Source organism: Sciurus carolinensis, chromosome 5 (genome assembly GCF_902686445.1).
Source record: "Sciurus carolinensis chromosome 5, mSciCar1.2, whole genome shotgun sequence".
NCBI lineage: Eukaryota > Metazoa > Chordata > Mammalia > Rodentia > Sciuridae > Sciurus > Sciurus carolinensis.
Window position 1 is genome coordinate 31,377,987 of NC_062217.1, and position 21,851 is coordinate 31,399,837.

Genomic DNA, 21,851 nt, shown 5'->3' on the forward strand with positions numbered 1-21,851 from the left:
ACACACACCACACAAACACACACACAAGCCACACACACACAAAAACTTAGGCCCTCATGATAATGTGTCTCAAGAGACTATTAGCATAGGTGAGGGTGACAGGCCATGCATGTGCAGAACAGGGAAGCACAGTTGTGAATGTGGTGTATATCCCCAACACAAGCCTGCAAGATATGATGGACACTTATCTAACTTTTTAATCATTGTTTAAACCTGTGTGACTTTCCGACCATCTGCTTATTTTGAGTTATCAATATGGGTAGAAAAATCAATGAATCCTTACAATAAAAGAAAAGTGTAGCATAATATGTTGAATTTGTAAATTCATTTATATTCCTGACCTTAAAATAAAAACATGTCACATGTATGTATAAACATGTATGTATTTCTGTTAATCTTCCTGAACAGTGACTCAACAAGTGCAGTGGTACTTTACCTACCACCTATACAAATCTCTGCTCCTGATATCCAGATTTTGGTCTTTAATGATAGTCTATGCTAAATAAAGCCAGGTTGTTGCTGATTCTATGCCTTAGGGCAAGGAAATGTCAGGATAAATGTGAATCCTCTGATGTTGGATGTCGAATGTTGGAAGTTTCAGGGATGTTGAATGTACTCATAGGGCCTTTGTCTGACCAATCTCGTAGTTACATATGTTATTACCGATTTGGCAATAATATTTGACATATATTAATAGTAATAACTATAAATTTTGAAAGAGTTCATAATGAACTCATATTAAAAAAAAACTAATGTAAGTGTACAAAAAAATCAAAGAAAAAAGATGGTAAATGAGCTGGGCATGGTGTTGTGTGCCCGTGGCTTAGGAGGCTGAGGCAGCAGGATCACAAGTTTAAAGCCAGCCTTAGCAATTTAGCGAGGCCCCAACTAACTTAGTGAGACCCTGTGTCAAAATAAAATATAAAAAGGACTGGAATATGACTCAGTGGTTAAGTACCCTTGAGTTCAATCCCTGGTACAAAAAAAAAAAAAATAGATGATAAATGATTGGTTAGCACCATTGATTTCATGCAGTAGTAGATAAAGGTCTTCAACTGAAACTTTAATGCTATTAACAAACCAAATTGTATTATGAGAGTGTTAGAAAAATGGATTACTATTTCTTGATCTCCAAAATTTAAGGATTGTATTATTTTAACTAATGCCAGTTGTTTACTGTTGGGGTCTTTAGCCCCCTTGCTCTTCTCTACCAGCGACAAGGGAAGAGAGCACTCCCCAACAAGGCCAGACCCGGAAAGGTAGGGCCGACCGACTGCCCGCACCCAGCCCTCCGGGCGGAGGACAATCAGACGTGTCAGGGAGACCAGTCACAACAGTCATTTATTGAGGAAGTCACACAACTTTTATGTAGGGTGAAGGCTAGGCAGGAACCAATCAACTTAAAGGTCAGCAAGGCATGGGGGGTTCACACAGGCAAGAGTCCCATAGGACGAGCTGATCACGTTTGCAGAACTGTTGTTAACCAATCCCTGACGGTGGTCCGATTTATCGTCATTAACTTTTGAAACCACCTTTGAGGCCTTGATCTTGCTCACCCGCCAGGAGGTAAGGAGTCAGCCTGAGTTAGTTAACATGTCATTAGTCCTGGCAGTTTACAAAAAATTAGACTTGTGATTTCTATTAACATAGCAAGCGTAATTTAACTTCATAAACAAAACATCCTAAAGGTTTGCAGCATGAATTTAATTCATCAATCTGTTTCTGCATTCTTTAATAAGAATCAGTTGTTCAGTAATTTAGAGTTTAAAATCTTTTTTTCCCTCTTTATTGTCCTTTTGTTTGTTTGTTGTTTTGCTTTGGTTTGGACGAATTACTTTTAACTCCAGCAATGTTTTTAAATTAAATAGCACTATACCTTTAAAAAGGTATAAAATTGGGTACAGAAATAATAAAGTACTGTGTTATACCTATGTTGCTGCTAATGAATAATAGAAAATAATCAGTTTTGTGTTGTTTAGCAAAATCTTTTGAAGTGCTATTTCTCTCTTGGTGATCTTTAAAACTCTTAAGATTGATAAGATGTATAAAATAAATAATAAATATTAAAGCACAAATCCATACTTTTTAACTGGATATGCCAGGCAATTTTATCTAAGTTATGAACACGTAAAAATACATCTTAAGGATCCTGAAAACCAGAATGTTACTAAGAAGACATCCTGTTTCCTAATTTTCTGAGGTGCATTATGTCTAATGAGGACTGGGAGTATGGATATGTCAGAAAGGAAACTGTCATAACTGCTGTTTAGGCCACAGTCTGTCTGTAACATGTGAATTATGAAATAATGTCATTTTAAAAATAATATTTAAATGTGTAATGCTGGACTCAGGTCTTTGTCTATAAATACATTAAGGAAATACAATACAATAAAGGAAACATTAAATACAATAAGTACAATAAGAAAAAGTTACCTTCATGCTTAAAATTCACTTTGATTTCCCTGTTCTACATGATTGCACTAATCACATGATACTGTTGAACACTCAAAATGTGTTTACTGTGAATTGAGAAATGCTTTAAAGTGTTAAATGCACATTGGATTTCATGTCCGTATCTGACTCTGAACCCTCTGTATCACCTTGTTTTAGTTGGGTACAGGTGTTATTTCCTGTATGTATCTCTTAACCAAATCCATGAAAATTTCAAGGCCCATCATGAGTCTTATGCTTTCCTTAAAATGTTTATATCTGCATTCATTTCTCTTTATTTATATCGTTATTCCCGTCTTCTCTTTTTAAACTAACATAGGTTCTTAATGACAGTTTACCATGTCTTATTGCTTAATAGGGGCATGTGTTTATGCCTGCCTCCAGAACATTAATTAAATAAATTGGTGCTAGAAATATAATTCCACTTAGCATCTATATTTTCCATCTCCAAACATTAGCAGAGTGTGGGCACACAACTGGCTCTTCATAATACATGCTGAATTGAGTTTCTAAATATATTTTTATAATTAAAAAAGATTGTTTTAGATTTGAATATGTTGTAGTTTTCAAACCATTTTCACATGTAGAGCCTTATTTAATTTTTCTAGCAGTTTTATTAGATGGACAAGGCAATTATTACCCTCAATGTTAGATGAAAAAATAGGGACTTAAAAATACAGAAATATTAAGAAAATAATAATAAGAGCATAAAAACTGGTGATGTTTTAAGGTAAATTTTGTTTCTTGTGCAGTGTGATTTAACTGCTTTTGGTGGAGAAAGTTTTGACTATTCTCTTCCATTTAGGAGTCTGACCTGGTTTTCTTCCCACATGTCTGGAGTTACCAGAATTTTCTGAGATATTGTCCAGTGGGCTATAGGGACACACCAGGGCCTTTTGGAAAAATTGATGTGAAAACTCCTTCTAGATATATACCAACTAATAATTCATTGTTCTTTGGTATATGATTTTTAATGAAATTTTATCCCACACTTCAGTTCCATTATATTAGTAGTGCATGTTTGGACTGCTCCAATTAAGAAAAATTCTGACACAATTTAGTTTTAACAATGAAGTGTTTAGTTTTCAACAGAAGTATGAAAGAGGGGAACAGAGTTAATTATGCCTGATATTTATCATTTAAGTAATAGTAGGCCAGATTTCTTTTTAAGTTAGTTACTTTTTGGTCTGCATTTCTAATATAGCCATTACATTTTCTGTCATCTGCTTAGTTTGAGCAGAAAGAGAAGAAAAGTGCCACTTCTGGATATCATGGTCCTTTTCTAATCAGAATGATCAAGGGATCATCCCTGTGTCTTAATTTACTTTTTCTGTTCCCTATTTTTAGAGCACAGCTGTGTACACTTGTTCTTTAAATTAACTTTTATAGTATTTCCCCCAGTTTTATTTGACTTGTGTTGAACTGTTTTAAAAGGATTATTCAGAACTTGTCATGCTAAAATTAAACAGGAAATGAAATCACTGATATAAATTGATATCTTTATTAAATACAGTCTCATTGGGCTTATTTATATTTAAGAGTATAGATAAACATGGGTTAAAGCCTGTTTATACATTTATTTTTAATATATATAAATTTATTTATTATTCATAACAGCCATCTGTATATTTCTGTACAATAATTTTATGTATATTTAATAATATTCATATACATATTAATGTAATTCAGTTATCCATTCTTTCACTTAACAAAGGTATGTTGAGTACTGATGTGCTTAGAATGATGTGCATAAGGCACTGGTGCTAATTCCTGAAATGTAACAGAGATGATGCATATATCCTGTACTTATTGAGTCTGTGTTTTAGTGAAAAGTTAGTAAATTTTTTAGAATGTCTTGTCTTTACTTGGTCAACTCATGCCATTTTTAATTATTTGAAAGAATTTTAAAAATTACACTAAATAACAGTGAGCCACATTTTAAGGAAGGAATTTTTCCTTCTCAAACTTCATTTTTAAGTAGGGACCCTGCTCAGACATTATTTTGTTGCAAATAATTCTTGAAAATAATTCTAATATTTTAAAATTAATAATGACACAAAGAATCAAATGTATACAATGTACAACATAGGTATTTAAAGAGGTACATTGAGAAAGTATTTTAAACCATAAATTTGTTGATTTTTCTAAATCTTTCCTTCCATAGATATGTATCTTTTATGTCCTCATCTAAAATAAAAATTGAGAAATATAGATTTAGAGAGTTTAAAAGAATATATAATTCTTTAGAAAGGCAATTGGGTATAGACATTTCTTTTGATTGGAACCAAAATGACATTGTTGCACATTCTTTGCATATTTATATTTTGTAGTTATAATTTAAATTTTTCTATGAAGTTCATATTCTTTCTTTCAGATCTTGACAGAGCAAGTGTGTACTCAAGTTGTACACAAACCACATCCAGAACCAGATTCTACAGTGAAAATTCAGAATCCAAGTGAGCAAATGGCAGTTCTTTATTGTTGTGTGATGGTTATACTGCAACACGTGAGACTAAATCAGACTTTTCCTGTTTAAATCAGTATGGTGTTTACCCAGTTTGTAACACTTTTATAACTCACCTATCATAATGCTAAGTATTTTGTTTGAAATTAGCAAATATAATATGTATCTTTGTTGAAAATAAGATATAGTTATAAATCATTAGTTCAAGTTTTTTTGTTTACAGTGATTCTTAAGGTGGTGGCAACTTTATTAAAAAACTCTACGCCAAGTGCAGAACTGATGGAAGTTCGCCGTTTATTTTTATCTGATATGATAAAACTTTTCAGTAACAGCCGTGAAAATAGAAGGTAAACAATTTCAATGTTACAGTAGAACTTTTATCCTACAATTAATATTCTTCTCCTGACTTTTTAATCTTTCAAATAAAAAAGTATAAATCTTTCTTATATTGCTAAATACTCTTAATCATTAGAAAAGGCATTATGTTTTAGAGAATCTGTATTCATTGTACTTTTACTCATTTTTATATATTATTCATTTACCCATTTGTATTTTAATTATATATATATGTGTGTGTGTGTGTGTGTGTGTGTGTGTATCTGTCCTTAAACTATTTCTGATACCTGCCTATTACCAATAGTACTTTTGATTATAAATATGTTGGACTTGCACATATTCATCTATACTTTTCTCCTGTTTGTCTTATGACTGCTGTCATGCATTTTAAAGATGGTTCACAAAGACATGAGGTACAATTTGAGGCCATGAACTCTTTGTCTATGGTTTTTTCCTGAGCCTTTAATTTAACAAATATTGATTGTCCATTGTGTGTGGAGTATGGTGCTATGTAGGGTAGTTTTAGTGCACACTTTTAGGATGCTTCAGTGGGCAAGACAAGCATAAACCAATGATTAATTTATGATAGATTAAATGCATTGTGAATGCTAAAGGTGAAGGAAAACAATTACTACACTTGACTGGGAGAGCTAGGAAAGTGATTTTGAATGGTAATTGGGAATTTTCTAGGAGAGATATGGAGAATATAGAATATAGAATGTGCAAAATAATCATTTACCTTACTTTACTTAGGTCAGGTCATATTTTCACTATTTTACCCAAGTTACAAGAAAATAAATTCTACTTTAATTTTGGTATTTTTAATGTGATCTTTTTTCTTCCTTAGATGCTTATTGCAGTGTTCCGTGTGGCAGGATTGGATGTTTTCTCTTGGCTATATTAATCCTAAAAATTCTGAGGAACAGAAGATTACTGAGATGGTCTACAATATCTTTCGTATTCTTTTGTATCATGCAATAAAATATGAATGGGGAGGCTGGAGAGTCTGGGTGGATACACTTTCAATAGCTCATTCCAAGGTAACCAGGGATTCAACATTTTACACCATCTAGGTTTTAGCAGTGAATTAATGCCTATAAACCTTCATCTGGTGCCATCTTGTGGACATCTTAGATTATGGCTGATTCCTTTATCCTAGTTTTCTCTGTCCTATTTTTTCCATCCTCTATTCATAGATTGTTAGAGCCTGAAAGTATCTTTAGATCATTTAATTCAAACTTCAAATTTATAAATTAGGAATTTTAGGTGCTATATCTGTTTATATTAGATTTGAAAACTTGAGTTTGAATCAGTTGCTCTTTTAAGAAAAACATGTCTGCATAATTCTTACATTTTATAACTCTCTGAAATATACTTCATAAGACATTTTTAAAGAGGTCATAATTTTTTTCATTTCTCAGTGAATTATAAATATACTTAGTTTTTAAAGATATTTAAAATTGTATTATCTTTTTATAACATTAAGAATCTATTTTAAATATTTTTCATAAACTGAAGTAGTGAATCAAAGTATACAAATATATACACATTAGATTCTGGAAATTCAGATTTAGAGTGTCTCATTGTGTGTTGTCATAGAAGAAGTCTGGATGCTAGAAGTTTGACTTTTAATCCATTCATGTCATAATTAAACTTTTTATTTTTAGTAAATTCATTTAGTTCTTTTTTGGGGTGACAGTACAAGGAGTTGGACTCAGGGGTACTCAACCACTGAGCCACATCCCCAGCCCTATTTTTTTTTGCATTTTATTTAGAGACGGTCTCTCTCTGAGTTGCTTAGCACCTCACTGTTGCTGAAGCTGGCTTTGAACTTGTGATTCTCCTGCCTCAGTCTCCTAAGCCACTGGAATTACAGGCATGTGCCACTGCACCTGGCTCATTTAGCCCTTTTTAGCAGCTATTACAAATATACTTTGAGAGTATAAATAGTAACTCCTTTAGGATTTATGATGTGTGCTGCCTCTGATGAAACTATTCAACTTTGTGTGTATTTAAAAGCAGCTTTACAGAATATGTAAATGAATGATTCTGGTTGTCTTTTATAAAATTTTACTGATCAAAACAGATGACAGCTTATAATGCTAGTGACTGGGAGGCTGAAAACAAAGGATAGAAAATTTGAGGCTAGTTGTCTTCATAACTTAGGGAGAACCTGTCTCAAAATTAAAGAAAAAATAAATAAATAAAGGACTGGCTATGTTGCTCAGTGGAATGTGCCCCTGGGTTCAATTCCCAGTACTGGAAAAATCCAAAACCAAAGGAAAAAAAAAGATGACAAGCAGATTTGGCTAGGTCATAGGTTGCGAACCCCCACATTTGGAACTTATATAAATGAAAGATTTTTTTATATCAAGATAATCTCTAAAGAAAGGTCTATCTAAATTTATTTTAGCCTATTATTTAAATATAAATTAATATCATCTGTGTCTATAAGGAAGGATTTTGAACTTAAAAACTTTAAGAATTTTAATTTGTTATAAATTTACAAAATTTGCAGTGTATTGTCACTTCATATTTATCATTGCTTTAACAAAGTTGAGAGTAACAAAGAAAAAGACATTTCAAGTCTTTGTACAAAAAATACATATCCTAATTATTCCCAAATAATCCCATGTGAAAAAATAAATTCAAAGTAGCTTATATAAGGATAAAATTATAACTTAGCAGTTTATAAATGTATATATTTATAGATAGGTATGAATTATTTTTAACAGTTGTTATGATAGGTGCATGTAGGAACAAGAGATGGTGAAAAATTCTTAGTTTTATGGTAATGGTATTTTGATTATTGTATATTATTAGCTGCCAGTTCCTCATTTAAGTCTAAGTAAATGTGTAGGCATTGTCAAATTAGGTTGGTTAACAGTGAAATATCTAACCTGAACAAAGAACTTTTAATTTTGCTAGTTTGCCTATGTGACTTTGGACAAGTCATGTAATAAATCACAAATTGCAATGTTTGATGATTATTTCTATTTACTTAATAAAACTAAGCATTTGTTTTAGGATTAACATCTACTACTTTAAATGTTTTTTTAAAGACATGGTACTATTTTTGCTATTATTGTCATAATTTTATTTACATTGTTTATATTTTTCTTCTTGACATATATAAAATACCTTAATGTTTTCTTATTCCCAAGGTCACTTATGAAGCACATAAGGAATACCTTGCCAAAATGTATGAAGAATATCAAAGACAAGAAGAAGAAAACATTAAAAAGGGAAAGAAAGGGAATGTGAGCACCATCTCTGGTCTTTCCTCACAAACAACAGGAGCAAAAGGAGGAATGGAAATCCGAGAGATAGAAGATCTCTCTCAAAGCCAGAGTCCAGAAAGTGAAACGGATTATCCTGTCAGCACAGATACTCGAGACTTACTCATGTCAACCAAAGTGTCAGATGACATTCTTGGAAATTCAGATAGACCAGGGAGTGGGGTACATGTGGAAGTGCATGATCTTCTAGTTGATATAAAAGCAGAGAAAGTGGAAGCAACAGAAGTAAAGCTTGATGATATGGATCTATCACCAGAGACTTTAGTGGGTGGAGAAAATGGTGCCCTTGTGGAGGTTGAATCTTTGTTGGATAATGTATACAGTGCTGCCGTTGAGAAACTCCAGAACAATGTACATGGAAGTGTTGGGATCATTAAAAAAAATGAAGAGAAGGATAATGGTCCATTGATAACATTAGCAGATGAGAAAGAGGAACTTCCCAATAGTAGTGCATCATTTCTTTTTGATAAAATACCCAAACAGGAGGAGAAACTCCTTCCTGAACTTTCTAGCAATCACATCATTCCAAATATTCAGGACACACAAGTACATCTTGGTGTGAGTGATGATCTTGGATTGCTTGCTCACATGACTGGGAGTGTAGACTTAACTTGTTCATCAAGTATAATAGAAGAAAAAGAGTTCAAAATTCATACAACATCAGATGGAATGACCAGTATTTCTGAAAGAGACTTATCATCATCAGCTAAGGGGTTAGAATATGCTGAAATGACTGCAACAACTCTGGAAACTGAATCTTCTGGCACCAAAATTGTACCAAATATTGATGCAGGAAGTATTATTTCAGATACTGAGAGATCTGACGATGGCAAAGAATCAGGAAAGGAAATCCGAAAAATTCAGACCACTGCTACAACACAAGTAAGCTATCTTACATTACTTGTAGAAATAAAATTAGCACCAAAACAGAGTAATTTCTTGTGAGTTTCACCATGTTTATATTCATGTATAGTATGACAGAGGTTTATAGAATTTAGTGTGGTAGCATATATATTAAGAAATTAAGAGAAATTAAAAGTATCTTGATTATATTTACAATTCTGTCATGTTTTTCTGTGTAACTTTGCTCAACCACTCTGGGCTTAAGATCCTTATATAGTATGAAACATTGTACTAGATTAACATAAGACCTTTAAGGTCTCTACCACTTCTAAATTTTATGACTCCATGACTATATTTATACGTTTTACACTCAAAATCATCATTCTGAATAATTGATTAATTTTAACCTTTTAAGCTTCAGGCCCAATCCTGTTCTGTGGATTATAGAAAAGAGGACTTGCAGCCCAGATTGAACTGATAAATGAAGGGGAAGGGAAAAGGGAACTGTTATTTATCAAGTGCCTACTATGTTCCAGGCACTGTGATAGATGTTTTCAGATTTAATCCTCACAACAACTCTGTGAGGTAGGTAATATGGCTGAGAAAATTTGGAATTATTAGCAGTGAGAATTTTCTTTACAACCATGTGGATAAAAATTTGTTATGAATAAATTAAAGATTCTTAAGCATGGTAGTTAGGAAATGTTAGTTAATGCTGCAGTTTTAACCTTCCTTACCAAAATAAAGATAAAAACAGCTGATGTTTTCTGATACAGATTTAATTTTTGAGCTTTGAGTTGTGACTATTTCCTCATTTTCTGGGCTAAATAATGCTATTGTGGTTAAGTCTTTGAAAAATTATAATAATACTTTTGCCCTTAAAGATTTCAGTTTTCTTACTTGTCTTTTAGTGTCATTGAAAATAACTTTAGCATGTTCCACTAGAGATATATTGCAAATAGTAAACCATGCCTTACCTGGGCATCTTTGTACTCCAGTAAGAATCCTTTGTAATAAATTCTGTGTGTGGGAAAGGTATTTTAATTTTTTCTTTCTTAACTGCCAATTTCTATTTTTGTGGCAGTTGTACTACAGCAATAGTTTGGCAGGGGATGGGAATATCAAATTAGGTACAGATTTAAAATAAAGGAAAACAGGGTGCATTGTTTACTGAACATAATAATCACTAAGCTTGTCCGTTTCAAATTGGGAGTTCACAGTCATCCTTCAGGTTTGTTTTCTAGCTTATCATATGTACTTTTTTGTTTTTGAATTGAAATACTGTGAGTGAAATAAACTTTTAAGTTACCTTGAATCTATTTGAGTAATGTTTCTTCCAGTCATGTGCTTGTAGTTAGAACTAGTTGATGATATATATTCAGTGCACTTAATTTCATGCTTGCTCACTTTCATAAGGAAGTCATGTGGCCTAATGTAAAGACCCTGTATTGGAGCAAACAGGATCTGGTTTTCAAATGTGAACTTTGGTGTTAACCTTGGGCATTTGATTGCATTGACTATTTTCTGAAATAAAAAAAATAGAAGCTGAAATACTGACCTTTTTAGCTGAGAAATGTACCTGTGCAGGGAAATACCAGTGAATAATATATTCAAAATATGTTAACCTATTCAAGTCATATGTAAAAACTTTACTCACTTTATTGTATGTACTGTTACCATTTTTACAGCAGGCATTTGTTTTGTGCTCCACAAAAGTTCACCTTTTCTTTCTTTAGGCTGTTCAGGGTAGGTCTGTCACCCAACAAGATCGAGATCTCCGAGTTGATTTAGGATTTCGAGGGATGCCCATGACTGAGGAGCAGAGGCGCCAGTTCAGTCCAGGACCCCGGACTACAATGTTTCGAATTCCAGAGTTTAAATGGTCTCCAATGCATCAGCGACTTCTCACAGATTTGCTATTTGCATTAGAAACAGATGTACATGTTTGGAGAAGGTAGAACTATTTCCTTTTACAAATAAAACCACTTTCACTTAAGAAAAATGAATATTTTTATTGACATCAACTGATTTGTAAGTGATTTATGTCACTGCGTAATACAAATTAAAAATTAAAATTTAAAATTTTGATAGAAACAAATATTTTCGGAAAGGTTATAAAACCTGGGGCTTACCTCAATAAGAGTACAACAACATAGTCTTAATACAGTTAAAAAGCAAACATTGAATCTGTTATTACCTGATATATATAAAAAAGATTTAATTAAACAATCAACTTCAGTTGATATTTTTATGTTTTTATCTTTTTCTGTGAAAATTGATATCATGTACTATATTCTTGATAACAATATTAAAATTTATAATGATAAAATAAAACTTAAAATCATCTCCTGCAAATGTAGGTTTTTAGAGCCTATACTATTTAAGCAGTTAGTGGATATCAGTCCAAATATAATTAAAGAAAACAAATCTACATAAATTAATCATTACCTTTCCTCATTTTCAATTTAATTTTCTAATAGCAAGTGTGTAACAAATGAATTAAGAGAGTGTTATCATTTGCACATAGGTGTATGTAAATTAGGAAGTTGATGGCTATAAATAACAAAGTACCATTACCATCAGCAGCTTGGTCAACTGGATGACATTCTTAGAATTCAGGCTGGCTTCTCTGCTTCTCCTTGTGTTTCCTTTTATTCATGGTGGCTGCATTAGCTCCCAGCATCAGTTCAACATAAGAAACTTGCCTAAATTAAAAGGCAGGATATCTTCCTTCTTCCTTTCACTCCTTTACCTTTTTTACCATCTTTTCATTTATTCTTTCTTTCTCTCTCTTTTTCCTGGGAAAAATCCCTCAAGAAATTTCCCCGTTATGGTCCAGCAATATCACAAGTTTATTTCTAAATAGATCACCAGGAAAAGGAAATGGGATTATAATGATTGGTCTATATAAACCAATATTGGGTTAATTACCTAGTAATTGAGGTAAGACTACCCTTTCCTTTGCCCAACACAGCTCAATAACAAAAGAAAATCTAGACTATTTTAGCAGGGAAGAAGTCATGACTATTGTGGAAGCAGTTGGAAGTTCTTTCTTTTGATTTTGTTTGATCAGTTCTTAAGCTATTTATATATTTTTATTGTTAATGTTATTAGCTAAGTTATCTAGGGATGGTAACTGAAGAAAATTAAATATCCTGAATTAATTACTATTAACATGAAATCAGTATATGGAGATAAATAATGTTATTTACTAATTAGAGTATCAGTAGCTCAAAAGTGAGTGATACCTTCCCTTCCATCAACATATAGTGTCTTTGTTTTATTTCATGTACACTTGAGAAATTCCCTGAACAGAATTAGAATTTTGTGTAATTAAATGTTTTTAGAAGATAGCACTTATTTTTTAGGACGGGAATACTTTTTGAAATGCAAAATATGATTTTTTTTTACAGCCCTGAAAAGATGAGTTATTGAACTGAGTTTGATTGTGGGGTAATCTTTTTTATTACCTCCCATTAGATAAAACAGTTCATAATCCTGACTAACGCCATATTAAAGCAAAATATTTCTTTGAGCATCTATATAGCATGTTTTGCATGAGAAAACACATTGATGACCTACTTTGATATCTTTTCCCTCTTTTTACTCAATAAGTCCAGTTTACTCATACTTCCCTATCATGTCACTTCTGTGACTTGCAGTTATTTTCAACATGACTGGTAAATTGTGGGCCAACAGTCAGGCAGTGTGACAAACTGAAACTTCCTAAAAGGTAAAGCTTAACTATGCAATTGTTTTACTTTTAAAAACAAAACAACCAGATTTGGCAGAAATAAATACTTTTAGCTAAATTCATTGACCTAGTCATATGTCTTAGACTCTAGTTAATATCAAGCAGAGACAAATGAGTAATACACTTGGATACAAAAACACTATGGTGATATTTAGATTTTGGTAATGTTATTTCAATTTTGAATTTTTTTCATAACAATTCCATTTTAAATTTGTCTATCTTCTCTAATATTCTGTAATTTTATTCAAAAATATTCTAAAACTATCTAAACCTCTTATTCTTAAGCCAAGGAAATGTTCATTTGTGTTTTGTTTTTCTGATATTCTAGCCATTCAACAAAGTCTGTAATGGATTTTGTCAATAGCAATGAAAATATTATTTTTGTACATAACACAATTCACCTCATTTCCCAAATGGTAGACAACATCATCATTGCTTGTGGAGGAATTTTACCTTTGCTCTCTGCAGCTACATCACCAACTGTAAGTACTTTGCCTCCATCTAGTGGCTGTTTTTTATAATTCCATGAATTGAGCTTTTCAGTAGTGTCTGATACTGCAAGCAGGTAAATTTTCACAAAACGAGTTCTCCTGAGGGAACTTCTTAACCATTTAAATATATATTCCAACTATTTTTGTTAGTGTAGGATATAAGATATGTGGGTTTATTAAAATATTTCTCAGGTGATTCAGATGAGTAGTTTTGGGGAAGAACCATAACTATAAATGATTTATTTTCTGTATATATTTCTTCAAATCCACTAAACATAGCTGATAAACTGCTAAAATCCCATGTAACATTTTCATCTGACGTTACTTCCAGGTCAACATGTTTTTTAATCAAGCCTCATCTCTATTTGCTTTTATATAAACCATTGAAATATATTAGTAAAATAAACTTGAAAAGCATTTTGTGTTAATTAGGTATAGTATTAAAATAGGATAGATCAATGTTAACTTTATATTTTAGTAGTCATTTTAAAAATATCTGATTTAGGACTGGGTATTCAGTGAGTGGTAGAGTGCTTACCTAGCATTTGTGAAACCCAGGGTTTGATCACCAGAACCACTAAAACAAAAAGAGAGAGTATATTATTAGGACTGAGGGTGTAGCTTAGCATTGGAGTGTTTCCATAGCATGCACAAAGAACCTGGGTTCAATCCTCAGCACTGCAAAAAATAAAAATATTTTTTGATTCAGAATAAAACAGGACTCCATAGCTATTTGCTTAGGTGGGAAAAAATATAAGACTATGATTTGTATATAACTTTTGTTCTTGCAAAATATTGGAAGCCTACCTTTAATCCCAGAAAGAGTACTTTTGCCAGAGAGAAACCTGCAGACTTTGTTCAGATGTGTATTACTTGCTGAAACAGTATTTCCAAATTGATCTCTGACTTCACTTCATCATTGAAAAGCTTTTTTTACATGTCTCTTTTTCTCAGTGTTTTTTTTTTTTTTTTTTTGGTCAATGCCACAACCACCAGAGCAATATTGGAGCTTAATATTAGCAGCAGCAGATTGTATCTTCACACTCTGCCTCCAGGCACATACACCTGTATTTCATCAATGAATTTATTCAATAAGTCTACAGAGGCAAACAAGCTAATTTGGGAGGGAATGCCACAGGTCTTCATTAAGTCCTTAATGGAATTAGCAGCTAAACCAAGAAAATGAAAGCATGAAGAACAACATGATTGGTTGATGATTTGTGTCAAGGGCAGTTGTCCTGAGATTCATATACCATCCCTTCTCCTTAATATCTATTTTCTACTGGTGATTTATACCAAACTCTGGTAAAATTTTAAACATGCATTTCAGAATTGAGATAGGAATTTTTTCCCCCAGCTATATACTAAAGAATGAATATATCATTATTTTCCATGTGGCAGTTTTCTTCATTATAATAAATTTTGTTTTATGTCTTATAATTTGTTATCAAGAGATTTTTAAAATTTGCATTAAAAATTCCTTTAAAATGAATATTGAATGTTTTAAAATTTGTGTAGAACAAAAGAAATCATCTTTATATTAAATAGTTTAGCCAAAAATATTGAACTTTGTATAGCTTTGAATTGTTCACATTACCAGTCTTCCAAATTTTAAAGCTAAATTATCTCTAATTATTAACGTGGAAAAAATATTAAAGTAGTGAATTAAATTGTCAACACAATTTATATACTATTACATCATCCAAATCTACCTATTTTATAATAAATGTACAATAAAGGTACTGACCTTTTAAAGTTTGACTTCCAAAATTATTACTTATGCCATTTGGACCACTATTGTTTGGAATTTACAATTACTTATGTTCTGGACTATTCTCAGCAGATTTGGAAATTCATTCAGCAGTAGAAACTCGTTTTTTTGTGTGTAATTGTCTTTGTCTCTATATTTCTGTCATTTTGGCCCATTAACTGATTGTACCTATTGTTGCCTGGTAGTTCAACATACATAATTTTACATTCTTTGAATAAACTGCTTCCTTAAAAGAAACAGCCAGAACCTTTCTCCTACTTATTATCTGATAGAACCTTGGTGGGTACTGACTACTGATTTTTGTTTTTGTGTTACCAGATTGTAATATATTCTTTTTAAAAGTTGAATATACTAGAGAGAAAAAAGATAGAGGAGGTTGAATAAAGAAGGAAATTAGATTTTAAAAGACAAAAAAGAATTTTGGAATGTATAAGAGAAAAAGGAAACATTGGCAGCAAACAGAAACTTTTGAAATTAATGTTTGAGTGTTCTAGTATATTGTTTAAGTATATGGAGTTTTCAGAATTTTCACATAATGCATGCTGATGTGCATTTTATGAATAAATGGAAGTAATGATGGCTATGACAGTAGTTGGCAAACTTTCTATATGGGGCCAGATAGTAAATATTTTAGGATTTGTGGACCACATGGTGCCTGACCCAGCGACTCCACTCAGCTGTTGAAGTATTAAAGCAGCCATAGTACATAAACAAATAGGCATGTGTGTGTTTCATAAAACTTTATGAAATTTTAAAATTTGCGCTGAACAAAAATGATCTTTAAATAAAGTGAACAGTTTATATAACAGGAAGTGGGCCAGACCTATTCTTTTGGCCATAGTTTACTGAACACTTTAGGGCATCAGTTCCACATGAAATAAGAACATTACAGGATATTGACATAGTGTTAAAATTTTATTAGCTGTTACTAATCATTGAAAACTCAGTAGATGAACATAAGAAAAATTCATTCTTTCATATTAAACAAAAACCTGAATTTGACTTACCAATTATTAAGGTTTAATTCTTTAAAATAATTTCACAATATTGTGGTCATTATATTCTCTTAGAAGATATGTAACCTTTTATATTCAACCATACTAATTATTTTTTGTCATTTGATATTTCAAATATTGAATTATATTAAACTTTTGAGAAGAAGAGTAGAATGCTAAGTATTCTCTATAGTTACTTTTTAAAAAAGTAACAACCCAAAGCCCAACCCAAGAATGTCTTTCTAATTTCTCAGAAAAAGTGTGCATGTCAGATAATTGACTGCTTTTTAAAAAACAAACTTGTTTCTCAATAAGTCTCAGATGTGACATTTTTAGGAATCATGATTTAATGGAAGGTATGTGGGTTTTAGCATACGACAGGCCTGTGTTTTCACTGGCCTCAACCATTTACTAGATTTGATCTCGACTTTGGTGTTTTTATTTTTTAAATGGTATTAATTATACTTGTCCCACACAGAGGTTTTTGAAAATTAAATTCAGTGATACATATGAAAGTGTGTTTGATGGGGAATGCTCTTAATGAGATAGTTTTCTTTCTTGAGTTCTTTTTGGAACTGTTTGGTCTCTTTTTTTTGCGGGGGTACCAGGGATTTAACTCAGGGGCACTCGACCACATCCCCAGCCCTGTATTGTATTTTATTTTATTTGGAGACAGGGTCTCACTGAGTTGCTTAAGCCTCACTTTTGCTGAGGCTGGCTTTGAACTCTCAATCCTCCTGCCTCAGCCTCCTGAGCCACTGGATTACAGGTGTGTGCCATTGTGCCAGGCTGAAGCTGTTTAGTTTCTTTTGGATGTATTCTTATAATAATAGAATCATCTTTTCATTTGTAAAATAAGCCTGTCATATTCAAAACTCCGAAGTTCAAAATATTTGAGATAAACCAAGTTTTTATGGGTAATGTGCTTTGATAACAAAAGACTAAAATACTATAATCTTTTTGCTTGTTATTTCATGGTGTTGGCCTGGAAGCGGTGTGCTTTCTGTCTTGGAGCCTTAGATGAATACAGCAGTGTATACTAGCAATACCATTTGTGTGTTTACTGTTACTGTATCATCATCCTGAAAGAAAATTTTGAACTGTTTAGGTTAATCTATCTTTTAGAGAGATATTTTCATAGAAACTTTCTAAGTATAAAAGAATATAATTACACATTATTTATATTGATAGTGAACTTAATATTCTTGAGTAAGCATCATTTTTTGGAATTTCAGGTTGACTAGATGATTTAAAATCATGCATGGCACAGAAAATAAATAAAAAATAGTTTATAATTTCTAAAGGAAACAAAGTCTTAATTTTCATACTTGGAAAAATAGATCGTTTGTATGCAATTTGATCAAACTTTGGTTTGAGGAAGAAATTTTATGTCTTTTTTTGCATTATTTTGGGGGCTAGTCAATTGAATTGTCTCATTTTTTTCTCTCTATCATATTGTTCAAGTTATTCATGAATGAAAGCAGAGAATCAGAGGGGGAAAAAATGAAGAGAAGCAAAGAACATGGATCATCCACAAATCGCATAATCACTTTTGTGATTTTAAGAAGACCATTTTGGTCAACCATCCAGAACACTGACTGTTTAGAATTTAATCTGGTGTCATATTTGGTTTAATTTTGTCTGCCCCAGAAAAATAATAGAGAATGACATTTCTGGTTTTCCTATAATCTCATCATCATAAGTTAGATCAATAATTTTTTTCTTTTTTTCTAGCCAAAACTGATGACAAAGTCCTAATTTTAGTTAGCTTAATTTTTTAATTATAAGGATATCTAGTTGATAGATTTTGAAAAATTACCAATAATACTTTTGGTTTTACTTCTGTTTATCTCATATTAATGATCTTACTGTAATTTTCTCAGAATGCTTTCATTTTCAAGTCAATGTGCCCTAAAAATAGCATGTTTTCAAATGTCTACTATATACAATTGTTGTCAAAAATCAGAGAATAGGAATAGAGACTATTACCTATTAAATTTAATCCTCTGTAGAGTTTCTTTAAGAAATATCTTTAATTGTAGATGGACACAATACCTTTATTTTATTTATTTGTTTTTATGTGGTGCTGAGGGTTGAACCCACCTCACACATGCTAGGCAAGTGTTCTACCACTGAGTTAAAACCCCAGCCCCCTCTGTAAAGTTTTTATTATATAAATATTATTCTTATAAAACTCGGAAACTTGGTATATATCTTATATATTATTATCTTGCTTACACAGGTCTTATTTAGTGTATCAGTGAGTTATTTTCTGGCATGCAAAAGTGGCTTTTAAGTTTTAATCACTTACATATTTCAGTTTTGATTTATAGAAAGGGTTCTGAATGTTTGAGGAAACAAATTATAATACTATTTCCTTATATAAAATTTTAGAAGGTTAGTATAAATAGTTTATTTCCCAGAGGCATTATTTACTTCATTTGTTAAAATGTTTCATTAATCATCTAGTAGGAAAAGATATTTGTTTTCTAAACTAGAGTATGCATAATTTCTACTACATGAGCTGTACATATGTATGTATATATTTGGGCAGAGTAACTCAAATAAAAAATAAATTTTAGTCTAAATATTTAACTTTAAATCTTATGTAATTTATAAAATGAGTATCTTCTGAGAATTTTGCTTTTGATAAAATAAATATGATTTTAAAATATATTATTTTGTGTTTCAATTTTACATTATATTTTCATTTAATTTTAATAATTTCCTTTTCTTGTACTTTTTTTGGTCTCTTGTCTGTTTTGTCTAATGCATGTCCAGGGTTCTAAGGTTAGTATTATTTCTGCAGTAATTTTTAGGTTTTTCCGTTTAAAATTTTATTTTTACTTATTTATGAAATTTTTGACTTGGTTATATTTTGAGTTTCCATACCATCGTTAACATTGGGCATATCTTTTGTGTAAAGATTTATTGAAAGGATAATTTTCCCAATTTATTGATTAATTACTATTTTATGATTAATTATAATAAGTTATTATATAATCGAAAGCAATATTGTTAGTCATATATATGAACAGATTTTAACTGGTTCTGATGAAAGGAAATAGGATAAGAGATATTTTGAGATTTATAAAAACTGTGTATAAGTAATCTTTATTCTTAAACCCTACTTTTAAGCCCTATCATAAGATGCTCATGTAACATTTCATCCTGTTAATAAAATTACTTTTATATAGAACATAAGAATTATTTTTTAGCTTACTGTTTCTGTTAAGAAACATTTTATTGTTTTAGTCAAAAATAAACTTTGTTAAATTATGTGGGCAATTTAATAATTTTGTTTATAATTTACTCATTTCAAATGAAAGCACATTTTGAAGGTTAGACCTGTAAATTCCAAATAACTGGAAAATCAAACAATTAAAAATGAGGTAGATCTCATAAATTTCAGTATCTTGAAGTAATGTTGATTTTTTTTTTGGAGAACATATCTCTAGATATACTAAATCCTAGTGTTTTAGAGTTATTCAGAATATTTGTTAGACCTAAGCAATGGCCACATGTTCCATTTCATTATGGAATACTGAATTTTCAGAAAAGAGATTTTAAAATCTCTGTTCTGTCGTGGTCATAGATTTTAAATTCATGATGCCATATATCCATGCTGTATATGAAATGATGCTGTATATTCAGGAAGTACAAATAAATAAGGAATCTGCATTTTAAAGTGTGAGTTATGAGTTAATTTCCTTTTTAGGCGTGGATACTGAATTGGCATACTACTGTAAATCAGTAATTACAAATAGATTTGTATTTACAAGCTCATTTTATCCAGAATGGTTTTAACCCTATTTTGATGTTAAATGGAAGGAAGAAAGGTTGTAACATTTTGTGCTACATTTAGAACCGAGGTTAGTCCATTTAGCACTAAAGTTTGTAAGTTCTTTAGTGTGTGCCATAGTCACTTATTAGCTTGATTGCCTATCTTGTTTAGAAGTGTTTAAGAATTTCTTAGTTTAATTCCCCCCATCAGTGTTTTTCCTTGACATTTCCATATTAATGTCCCTGCTTCTTCCAAGCATGAAGAAGTTGAGGTATAATTATGGATATAAACAATGTCAAAATGGAACATTAATTATAAGCTGAAATCTATCACATATGCTTGCCTCATATTGGTATAATTTGGTTAAGATATAGGTTAATCAGTATGTTTAGTGTGGACATTTTCAGAAAACTTTAACAGTAGAATTTTTTTAATAAAGTGTTCGTTACTGTTCTTCATTCCTTTAGGCACTGAGAAAATGAAGCCTAATCATAAAGAACCAAAATCATTAAAATGTTATATAGTATACAATGGTAAATAAATAAAAAATGTTGCCATTGCTTACAAAACTATAGTTATGCATCTTAAGAAAAAGAATACTTTGTAATATTCCTTCTGAAAGAGGAAATTAGATTTTATAACTGGCAATATTTTCATGAGAGTATAACTTCCAATCTAGAGCTACTGATTTTTCTTATTGCTAGTATTTTATACGTCACAAATGTCTAGGGGAATTAATGATCCTCTTGATTACTTTTACCCTAGAGTTTTATTGTACATATGAAGTACCTAATGGTTTTACTTTATTCTATAAGAAATTATTATATATTCTAACTTGACAACCATCTCATTTTTGATGCCTAATGAAATCACAGTATATATTTTACATTATTCATTACACATACAAGCAAGATAAAATACATCTTTTTATTAATGAGAATAAGGATTTTAGGAAGAAATATCAATTTTATATCCTTGTAAATCAACAAAATAAAACCAAATTAATATAAGTATATATGTATGGTTATCTCCAAATATATTTGTGAGATGATCTTAAATATAAAGTTTTTTAAATAACTAATGACATTTAAAGTCAGCATTGATTTTTAAAATGTTCTTTTCCTTTATCAAAGATAACTGATAAGTAAACTACATTTGACATAATGATATCTGGTATTCATTGTCACTTTTGTTTACTATGTATACTAAACTTATGTTCACCTGTAGTATGTGTTGTATTGTATTTCCCATTTTAAACAAGGCTTAACTTTTCTACTTTTTTAAAGACGGAATTGGAAAATATTGAAGTGACACAAGGCATGTCAGCTGAGACCGCAGTTACTTTCCTAAGTCGACTGATGGCTATGGTTGATGTCCTTGTGTTTGCCAGCTCTCTGAATTTCAGTGAGATTGAAGCTGAAAAGAACATGTCTTCTGGAGGTTTAATGCGACAGTGCCTGAGACTAGGTAAGTCTGTTAAGAAGACAAGAGCACATTACATAATTACTTACAGATTATTTTTCTGCAGCACTATGGTACACACAGTATTGATATAAGTTGATGATTATGTAATGTAGTAATTGTCCTGTAATTTTTTAGAATTATCAAATTTTAAAATCTTATCTCTTCACATTGGAGTTTTTATGGAATTGCAAATCTTTTT

At 31.2% G+C, this 21,851-nt stretch overlaps 1 protein-coding gene across 7 annotated transcripts in view; it reads left to right on the top strand.

Annotated features, from left to right (window-relative positions):
* Nbea (neurobeachin) overlaps nt 1–21,851 on the top strand; it is a 628,163-nt gene that overhangs the window by 180,670 nt on the left and 425,642 nt on the right. For 4 of the 7 annotated variants that reach the window (XM_047553976.1, XM_047553977.1, XM_047553980.1 and 1 more), the window contains exons 19-26: nt 4,826–4,907; nt 5,139–5,262; nt 6,099–6,291; nt 8,416–9,432; nt 11,130–11,347; nt 13,476–13,629; nt 19,186–19,194; nt 21,475–21,655. In XM_047553976.1, the coding sequence (XP_047409932.1) occupies nt 4,826–4,907; nt 5,139–5,262; nt 6,099–6,291; nt 8,416–9,432; nt 11,130–11,347; nt 13,476–13,629; nt 19,186–19,194; nt 21,475–21,655 (1,978 nt within the window). The remainder of the gene's footprint in view (nt 1–4,825; nt 4,908–5,138; nt 5,263–6,098; nt 6,292–8,415; nt 9,433–11,129; nt 11,348–13,475; nt 13,630–19,185; nt 19,195–21,474; nt 21,656–21,851) is intronic. The other 3 variants (XM_047553978.1, XM_047553983.1, XM_047553982.1) reach the window with 1 other exon arrangement.